An 11,062-nucleotide genomic window follows, 5' to 3' on the forward strand; every position below is an offset into this window, starting at 1 on the left:
AATCACTTTCTAATTAGATTAATTAGCAAAGTATCGGGCCACAAGGCATTTCAACATCATGGGGGTAACCAGTGCATGCTTTCACAGATACACACACAAGAAACAGCATGAAGCATACAAACACAAACATTTGTGCAGTCTCAAGATAAGAGGGGGGGAAGGATTTTCATAATCCTTCAAAAGGCAATATTTCCTTTCTTTTCACTTAACCTCATGCTGATAATATCCACTACATGCAAATAACTATTCATGCATGTGTGATACTTCCTGCATACTAATTCTGCAGGTGCAAAAAGTGCACTACAAAGAGAGAGAGAGACGGAGAAAGGCAGGTAGAAATTCTGCTAAGACTGAACACAGCTGCAGTAATCATTTAACAAACTTCCTTCACGGCTTGTTAACTGTCTTACTAGATGAGCAAGCCACAGAGTGAAAATGCACAAGCAGCAACTAGTGCCAACAATATGGGTGATTGGTTCTCAGTTTGTGTGTACTGTGAGAATGTGTGCAAAAATGTGTTTGTATACAATGATGCCTGACTGCAGCTGCTCAAAATATTCTGTATAAAATCACAAAACCCGACGAGCTTGCTTCTTGCCGACGAGCATGTGGAAAATGTTAGAAATATTTCATAAATCCAAATCATTAATAATTCCCACAATGAAATTCTTTATTGATGACATAGTGTCTTATTTTACTAAACAGGACAATGAAAATATTTTTAAAAAAAAATAGCATGTTGTCAATTTGTGTAAAGTTGAAAAACTGCATTGTATACTTGGAATACTTTGAAACTTTTGGAGTACAATGTCGATGCAGAAAAATGAGACCTTGTTCTGCAGCAAACTGATTTTGAAGTGAAACACTCATCATAAAACTGAGGAGGAAAATTGCCTAAAAATTGCTGGAATTTGTGTGTAGAACTCTGAAATCTTGATATTGTGGCACTGCTGACACTGTACAGGTATAAATATTGAAGGAAAAAAACACTAAGGAAGGAAAGGAAAAACACTAGCTCATCACTTTACCGTGAGCTGTCACAATTCAATGCAACCTACAAAGAAAAACACATGTACTGCTCTGATAAGAGGTCAGTGTCCTCGATCTGGATACTGGTATACTCACATCAGACATACAAGTCAGTGTGTATGTCAAGATTTTGTGAGATCAGAGTCAACAAAGTTTTTGTTTTGTCTATTTATATTCAATCTTACTTGGTCCAACCACTCTGAAGCCGATTGTGACATCTGTTTCACTTCAGTGACATAAAAGTGGGGTGAAAAATGACATGCCACATTCGCATCACTGAACAATCACTTTGAAAAACAAAAAAAAAAAAGGATGCGATTTAGGACCACGGATAGTAGTGGTCTGAGTTTGACTTGACAAAATGACATTTGTGCTGTCAAGACTGCAAGAAGAAAAAAAGATGAAATATCAGAATAGTATAGATAGATGAAAAAAGTCAATTTTGCCAGTGACACTTTCCAGAGGAGTTCAGTATTACTGCCTTTATTTTAGTAGCACCTGAATATAATCTGCTTCTGAATGTAAGCTGCAGCTTCATGAGCATGCAGCAGCTCCATCCGCTTCTACAACAGCCACATTAAACCTTTGATTTGAAGGTTGTATCATATGCATTTCTTCATGTGTGTTCCAAGATGAGAGTGTATTATGCATGAAACACAAAATGACTCGGTCTGTAAAAATCCATCCATATTACCCACATCATTGTGTAAGCTGCAGGTTTCAAATTCTGTGAAAAAAGTAACTGTCTATTGCCTGGAAATGACTGTAGTTTACTTTTCCATTGTTGACAGCGTCTGACAGTTCAAACTTAACAAAATCACTAAGCTGCATTATCAGTTTTCTAACTGAATATTTATTAGTGATTATAGCCAGGATCATTTATTTAAAGGTATTCTGCTGTATTCATTGTAAACAGAACAATCACCCACAGCAGAACAGCAACAATGCCTCTCACAATGCTTAGAATAGAACAACAATTCAAAAACAACTATAGTGTGCGCGCACACACACACACACACACACACACACACACACAAAAGACAAAATCCACAGAAAGGAATACAATGCAGAAGCAACAATGTGTGTGGTGAACAGATCTAAAATGTGCAGTCACACAGATGTGCCCATACAGTCTTGGCAAAAGCCTATGTTACATATTCATAGATATAGTACGCCATGGCTCACTCTAAAGTTTCTCTCATGTTTCCTACAATAAGAGAAGAGTTGTGTGTCAAAGACAAGTCTGTTGAAAAAGGGTTTGCAACAAGAGTACAAGTCTGTATTGCTTAACGCAACATGCCTATTAGTATGAAGCAAACTGGTGTCTCGCTGTTTGAATAGGCAGAGCTGGCATGTTTTTTGGCGAACCTGATAGATGTGTAGATACACCCTCAGAAAAGCAGCATAAAAATGTCACAGAAGCTTTTTTGATGTGCTTGAGAACATGTCAGCTATGAGTACTACATCACACCAAATGAATTTAACATTTGATTGAAAGTCTGTCTGATGTTTATATACACAAACAACTTTGAGAGCAAACCGGAAACCAGTCCCTTCATTCCAGCATAAGTACAGCAGACAAGCAGACTTGTTTGTATTTTACATGAAAAACTAGAAAGATTGAGAAAATTGATATAATAGCAAGAGACTGCAGACCAATTCAAAGTCTAATTCAGCCGATGTCCTCAAAAACCGCTGGCAATTTAAAGTCATATGAGGACTTAGAAGCAATGTGTATTTGTGTCTGTGTATGAGCTAAGACACCATAATTTGAGGTTGCTAAGTTTGTTTGCAAACACTCAGGCTGTTTTTACAAAACAAAGACTCCATTGATTATTTTCAGGAACTGTCTTTACAAAGACAAAATTAACACTTATTTTGTTTTTTGCATCTGAGAACTAAAGAACTAATAGGTTTAATAATCAACATTATGTTTTAAGACCCTTAAGATTCAAAGCAGTCACTTCACACTGTGTAGTTTTCATTGGATGTAGATGCAACCTCTGATACTACACAGGAAATTATCTTGATCAAATGTCCGTTACATTGCTTTAAACATTATTTCATTTGTCCAGCATTCATAAATGATATCTTTATTCTGTCAAAGAATCTCTGAAGTTCAGGTTTAATCATAACTAAACTATAAAAGCCAGCATTAATGATGCATGTATTAATCCTACGTTTGTGTTTGAGGATCAGAGAAAACAGCTGTCTAATGCTTTGTGAATGTGCCCTTCTGCTCTACGCTCAAAGCTTAGTTTGCTTCGAATGAATCATTGAAAGTTCATATGAAATGAATTTTAAGCATTTAATACCATTTTTACAATATCTAATTTACATGCTTAATGGGATAAATTTATTTTTCACATAGAAAATAAATTCTGTTCTATCTGGGAAGAACTTGGTAGAGTCTAAAATTATTCAAATGGTTCTTGCCAGTTAAATTTAGGAAAATAAGATGAATGTTTCTATTGCTATTGAACTGCCACTCATTAGTTAAATGGCTGCTTTCCAAAACTGACTAACATTCAAGTGGCAATAAACATCCTCAGTGTGTTTGATGTACGCCTACCTGTATTCTTCCTGGGTGAAGATGGGAATAACTGAAGGCTGCAGGACTGTGATTTCCACCAGTGTTGTATTTTCTTTCACAGGCTGACCATGATCATAAGCCATGACTACAAGCTGTCAAACACACACACACACACACACACACACCGAAAAACAGTGTAAGAACATCCCACCATGTCAAACTTTTGCAAAATGTCTATTCACTTTTTCATTTATGCTGCCTAGGATTTTCCAAAAACAGAAATGTTGCACTTTGTATTATTCAGGGAATCTTGGTATATTTTTATGCAATTTAGTTGCAGCCCACTTATTTTTCCTCTGCTACTCTTTGTACTTATAGTATTTTAATGTCACTGAATTCACAATAAAAGTGATTTCCTCATTAAAACACTTCGGATATCGCTATATGATTATTATATTCATTCATTTCTCAGCTTGTGCTGTCAGAAGGTGAAAAGCTCAGAATTTGTACCTGAAAAGTTTTGCTTGAAGATTTGAGGATTAAGTTGTGTACCATTTTGTGGACCACCATGGGTCTATTAATAACTTGATTTAATCAGCACATAGTACCATCTGATAAAACCACAAGTCAAGAAATTGCAGAATATCTCAGACATTTTTGTCTAAATTATGGACAGCTGCCAGGCAGTGGATATTCTTTCTTTGCTTTATCATGCAGCTGCGACAGTCTGCTTTACAGTTTCCACTGTACCTCCACTGTACCTCATACACTGCTGACAACCAGACTGTCCTTGAAGAGCAATATCATATTCTCCATGAAGTAACTAAAGTTTGTCCCAAAAGTTGTTACATGTCTCTGTAGTAGTCACTTAAAACAAGAAAAAAGAAAAATCTGCTAATTTAGCTGAATAAATGCTTAGTCTTATTTCTTTAATTAATAGGTAACCACTGTTATTACATGCCGAGTGTCCCAAAATACCTACGGGTCTGATGCCTTTAGTCCATCATCTCTGCTATACACTAGTTGGATATACAGTATTTCTTACTGTGTGCCCATCCTGATAAGAATAACTGTTTATTGCAGTTATAATGCAAAAAATGTGCACAATGTTAAACATTTTCAGTTGTTTCAAGGAAATGAAATAGAATTACTCCCCTGAGCAACATCTTCAGAGGATGCTGAATCCTTGTTTTGTTAATTAAAGCCCAATCAAAAGATGAAATTAGGATGGCTCAAAGGACTATGGAGACATGCAGCTGAGAAACTGCAGTTTTAAGACTAAAGCTATTGCAGTACATCGTGTGTAATAGATAGGGGTTTACAAGAGTCCACAGTGGAAAGACACCATAATGACAGAAATACCACATAGAAGCAGGTAAAACCTGAATAAAAAAAACAACCAAAATTGTTCAGTTCATGTGATGTCCTCCTAAATTTCCACCTACTAAATACAGACTAAAAAAGCAAAGCAAAGCAGGGACAAATGAGATACATTTACTCCAGTAATAGTGTCTGAAAAACAGCTTCAGTGAAAAGGTTTACAGTTGAGGAGATCAATGTGATTGACTGCCTGGTGCTACATACCAAGACAAAAGGCTCAGACATATGGACATATTTAATGCACTGCATGCACCACAGTGAATTCATTTAATAACCCTCCAGGAAGTCAATCATTGTTATTTCACTAACAATAATTTTCAAGATTAGAATAAACTTTCTGTGCCATTCTCCTCAATTGTGGTGCAAAGAAACCCTACTTCAGGTTAAACTGAAACAAAGACTGCAGGAGTGAAAAGGTGGAAAAAAAGAAACTCATTCAACACAACACTGAAGGGTTCCCACTGGCTTTCTCTACAAGGTCCTCATTGTGTAACATTTAGATTAATGTGATGGTAAAATGCTATATAATATGTAGAAGTCTGGTAAATTAGGGGTATAGATTTGGCTGTAATCTACATTTCCGCCTCACATCTTATACATTTTGCAGAGTTTGCCAATTACTAATGGAGGTATCTACATATTATTATGGACAAAATACTCATCAGCATCCTTGTAATAACGAAGCTGATGTTTTTGCAAGTTTTCATTTTTATTATACTTGCAAATTTCTCACTAAATGCTTTATCCAGTTTTACCAAGAAATAAATATAGATATAAGTGAAAGCCACCACTTAGGGACCATGCTCTTTCCAATATTATGTCAACACAGCTTGCATGTTGTCAATCATCACACCAAATGCAGATATAACTGTCTGGACAAAAATGCCTCAACTGAATTCTTTTTCACATTTATTTTGTCTCTTAACTGTTTAAATTACCAATGTCAACAGATTTTTCGAAGCATTCACTGTGCTCAATAATGGTTTAAAATGTTCATACACCTATATTTTATCCACTTGTGACCATATAATTATTCATTCTGCTAAAAGTGAAACATTTACTGCTTCAACAGAATTTGAGCTAATCTTTTATTTGATGGCATAAGACATCTTTAAAAAGTTGGGTTAGGTTCATGTTTACTATTGTTCATCATCACTTCTTTTCACAAGTCTGTAAATGGGAAGTGCACTGTACATTTGGTAAATACCGATACTTGTCTGATAAATAGGTCTGTTAGTTTAACATGTGACTTCTTTGTTGTATCTCATTATATATGAAATGTTTTTAGGTTCTGAAAGGTTTCTATTATAAAGCCATACTGTTGAAATAAATTCATATTACAGTTCAACATTTTCTGACAGAAATGTGGAAATACTTCCCTGAAATGGCAATTAGGCTGCTCTAATAAATATTTGTATTATTTATTTAATTTTTTTAATTATTTATTTTATTCACTATTTCATTTTCATTATTTTATTTTGAAATATTTTATCTTTTAGTCTTATTTTAAATAAGACTTTGCCAGCATCAGCTTTATGGACATAAAGGTACTCTCATTCATCCATTTCTGTACCACTTGATCTGGATGGTGGGAAAGCTGGAGCCCATACCAGCAATTAGCAGGCAAGAGGCAGGGCACACCCTGGACAGGTTGCCAGTCCACTGCAGGCCCCTCACAATAATTAAGTATGTTTCTTTATTTTTCAATTTACCTATTGCTGACCTGACCTAATGCTGGACCTGACAAGGGATGAGGGCAAAACAAAGAGAGTGAACAGAAGAAAAACAAAGACTTAAAAGAAGATAAAAAGAGACACGATACGCCAGACAAACAAGTTTTCTATTTTTGTTCTGGATGCCTTTAATATCTTTTTTGACTTATAGCTTGGAGATTACTGATTTGCAATACTCAACATGTTTGTTTGTTTTTTTTAATAATTCTGAACATAGGATAGATTTTTGAGATTTTCCAATTGCATTACTCTGATTCAAAGTGTACATCGTATCACAGCTTTGTGGGCATTGCAATTCTTACATTTGGCACAATTCAGAGAGTGGTAATCTCAAAGCACTATACATAAGGAAACTACAAATTCTTCCAATCAAGCACTTGGCAACATTCTATGTGAATTATTTTGATAACTTGAAAGTTCAACTCTCCATGTATACTTACACTGAACTTCAGGTTGGGCTCCTCATTAAGATTTACTCTCGTAACAACATGTCCGGTTTCTTCTTCTACATCAAAAATAGTTGCAGAATATGGATAAGCCTCCTGGTCCACTTTGTAGTGAATCAGACCTGCAGGAGAACCCTAAGAAGATAAAAATGAACAATGCTGCACAATTACCCATAAGAAGTGAATCTACACTATCTAGCTTTTTAAACGACTGCCACCCTTGAATATGCTTTTGCATGGCAGTCTGAATGTGAAGCAAATATTTAATATCTGAAACAATTTGCTTGGACCAAAACTTCCAAACAGTATCTTTATATAAAAACAAAAACAGTAAACTAAAATATATTTTGCTTAATAATTGACTAGTTCAAACTAATATGATCAAATAGCATAATGGTTTCAGTTACAAGCATGACTTAAGTTTTGAGTTAAAAGAGCAGTGGCTACATTACACCACACTAAGATATAAATGGCTGTGGATTTTTTCAATTTCTTAAAAAACTTTACAGTCAGAGTCAGAATATTGAGATTAAAGTCAGAATATAGACTATTTTCAGAACTTGAACTTTTTCCTGAAACCTATTTCTTTGGGAGGATTTTTTATTCATTTCTAAAAAAGAAAAAAAGTCAAAATTTAGATCTTTTTTTCAGAAAAAAAAAAATCCCTAAAAATATATATTTTTTTTAGGTTTCTGGAAAAAGAGAGAATTTTGTTATGAAAGTCAGAATTCTCATGTTTTTCTGTAACATAAAAAAATCTCATATTTTTAAAGTGAGGGACTTTAAAAAGATTAAAGTCAGAATTCTGACTTTTTTCTAATAATCCTATTTTTTCCCCTTTCAGTGACCCTAATACTCAAGAACTGAAAAAACAGTTTCACAGTCTTTTCAATGTTGCTTTTGAGTATTTGTTTGGCATTCTCCACAAATTATTATTCAGTAAGAAAATTAAGAAATTTACCAGTTAGAAGCTTTTACTTTTAAATGAAAATGTGGACCAAGTTATTTTTAATCTGTCTAAGCATATTGTGCCATATTTGAAACCTCTTTAAAATTGGTTACTCACAGTATCACAGTCTTTAATGACTCACAGTGAAATATTAACCATCATTTTGCAAGCCAAATAAACCAGCATACAGTACAAATGTGTTTGACTTTAGGATTCCAGTGGAGGTGTCACTACGTGCTGCACTAGGATTTTTAAAAAATAAGAAACAATAAAAGGCTGCATTAGCAGATGAGCTGCAAACAGATATATACTCATACGAATGTGCACACATGCACATACAAACAGGCATCATTATTTTGCATCATTCCAATTTACAATTTGAGGAACAGGTTTTAGAAAACAGTCTGATTCAATATCAGCTGCTGGAAATGCTCACCACAGGGTCCGAGTCATTGGCCATCACTGTGGTTACAATGGTTCCCTTGACAGCATTAGGGGCAACCATGCCTCGATACATTGGCTGGCTGAATACTGGAGAGAAGTCATTCATGTCCTGGAGAGAGATTTAACACAGTATAGCATTAGCTTTGTAAACACAACATGACTCAAATTATACATTTTTAAAAACAGCAATGAAAACAACAGAATTAAACAGTTTATCTTGCAAAGATTGCTTCATTTTTACATGGTCTAGTGGATTCCTGTGATTCAGATACATCTGGTCTCCATGAGTCATCATAAAATCCCACTACACTACTCTAACATATAATCTTTTACAAAATTGTCCCAGAGTCCATCACCCTAATGCTTCGGTGGACTTTAAGATTCTTTCAGAGGTTTGTTTTACTTTGCCTTGGATTTAGAAAAGAAATGAACAAATCCATGAGAGGAAAGAATGTAGTGGTAAATAGAGTAAAAGAAACAGACACAAAAATCAATTTTATTCATAGCAGGTATCGGCAGGACAAGAAATCAAAATAAGGGCAGTGCAAAGCAATTGTTTTAGATTTCCCACAGATTCGTCCAATGATGGATTTTCTCTACTGTTTCAAAGATGCCAAGCTGACACTAAGAAGAAATAGAAAAAAAACAAACAAGGAAGCTGTGACTTAAGTCTGAAAAAAAATTAGTCTCAGATCTCTCAAATCTGTCCAAACAAAATTTACTTGACCAAAAATCTAACTTGGTCAAAGTGCACCTAATGCACATTTGTAATTTTTTAATAAGAATTTTGTAGCTTTTATCTACGTTTGCTAATGAGTTGAATAACATGTCAATAGGTTAGAAATAGGGCTGGGCGATCTGACAATATATATCGTTTGGATGATAGAAAATGCCTATTGTTTCATGTGAGGCTCTATCATCATGCCATGATAAGGTGCTTGACTGCAGTATTTCACGTCAAGATGCGCTTTACAGCATGCATGCTGCAATATATAACAAACACGGAGAAAGATGGAACAGGTGTATTTCAGAGCAGGATAATTCATTATAAGATAACTTGCCAACCAAGACTGATGAGCTTGTTCATAAAAGAGGGGAAATTTCTGTCGAATGGATGCGGTTTGGATATAAAAAGACCATCGTGGAACCAGCAGCAGACTATGTCATAGTCCCAACAACGTAACTTAACACAACTACCGGTAACTCATTTTAGCACCTGTGCAAGAAACAGGATAAAGTTACAGAATAAAGAATAGAGTCAACAAGCAAAAGCAGCATCAAGTGGTGGCAAAAGCACTCATAATAAACTCCAGGCGCAAACACTGCAGCAGGCTTTTCCCCCGTGAAACGTCATCTGGCCGTAGATGGAAGATCACTGCTGCTGTTGCCAAGCCCATCTGATATATAACTGATGACAGACACATACTTACGCAAACAATTTTATATCGTTATGCATATTGTTATGGTGATATGAAATCAGCTATATCGGGATTTGAGATTTTGGTCATATCGCCCAGACCTAGTTAGTAAAAAAAATTAACAACAAAAATAATTATTATTAAGAAAAATAAAAACAAAAATTGGTAACAAAGGAAGATCAGTTGGTTATGCGTAGATGGCTCGACCTGCCCAGTAGCACAAGCAGTGCTGCACTGTAAGAAAACATTAACAACTTTTATACTTTGGTCAGTGAGAATTCTAATGCAAAATTATGTACATCAATTTTGTATACGCGCACATGTAGTTTGGTGAGTTAAATCCCTGTTAGATCACTCTGTTACTGGTGTCAACATAGCAAATAATCAATTAGTTCAGATCAGCTGGCTTTTGACAGGTGAAGAAACATGCTGTAGCTTGACGTTTGTTTAGCATAAAAAGTCCATTGAGCCCAACATAAAATACTTTCGTTTCTGTCTGTCATGGTCTTCTAGACTATGTTGTGCATTAAAACCATATAATGCACGGCTTCTTGTTGTTTAATGTTTACATAGTTCCCCTTTCAGAGGCCTCACAGAATTTCAGGTGACATGAACAAGTGGGGCCATACACTAAAGGGACTCAGGAGATCCATCAATGGCAGCAGATGGGACCCAAACTGGAACCACACAACTGGACAAAGAGGCCTGGACTATTTTCAGAGTTGGCTGATAAGCAAAGCTACAGGGAAGGAGAGACAACATTAATAAATTCCTCACTTGGAAACATTCCATCAGCTACCTGGCAAAAACCTACCACCACAACAAATGAGAACACCTCTGCTTACCATGACAAATCTACTGGGACCTCAGAGGGGACCTTGGCAGACAGCTGAAATTCCTGGAGCACATCACTCACACAACACTCTGTAGGAACCTGATCATTTTCTCTTGCTTATTGTATCATCAGAGAAACACCTGGAGGATACCCATGAGAGGAAGATGAGCAAATACCAGGAACCTGTGGAGGACTGTGGGAATCATGGATGGCAAGCATGCTGCCTTGCACTAAAGTGCACTGCCAAGGCTTCCTGGGAGGTTCCCTGTATAGGGCTCTGACAGCACTGGGGGGA

The 11,062-nt window shown here is 35.8% G+C and overlaps 1 protein-coding gene across 1 annotated transcript in view; it reads right to left on the minus strand.

The window, feature by feature from the left end:
• The window catches only part of LOC306771372 (protocadherin-15-like), a gene marked incomplete at both ends in the record, with an annotated part of 199,731 nt that overhangs the window by 59,228 nt on the left and 129,441 nt on the right, over positions 1 to 11,062 (minus strand). The window contains 3 exons of the mRNA XM_079260539.1: positions 3,602 to 3,714; positions 7,116 to 7,256; positions 8,507 to 8,623. Of these exons, the coding sequence (XP_079116665.1) occupies positions 3,602 to 3,714; positions 7,116 to 7,256; positions 8,507 to 8,623 (371 nt within the window). The remainder of the gene's footprint in view (positions 1 to 3,601; positions 3,715 to 7,115; positions 7,257 to 8,506; positions 8,624 to 11,062) is intronic.

Source organism: Telmatherina bonti (genome assembly GCF_933228915.1).
Source record: "Telmatherina bonti genome assembly, chromosome: 21".
NCBI classification, from domain to species: domain Eukaryota; kingdom Metazoa; phylum Chordata; class Actinopteri; order Atheriniformes; family Telmatherinidae; genus Telmatherina; species Telmatherina bonti.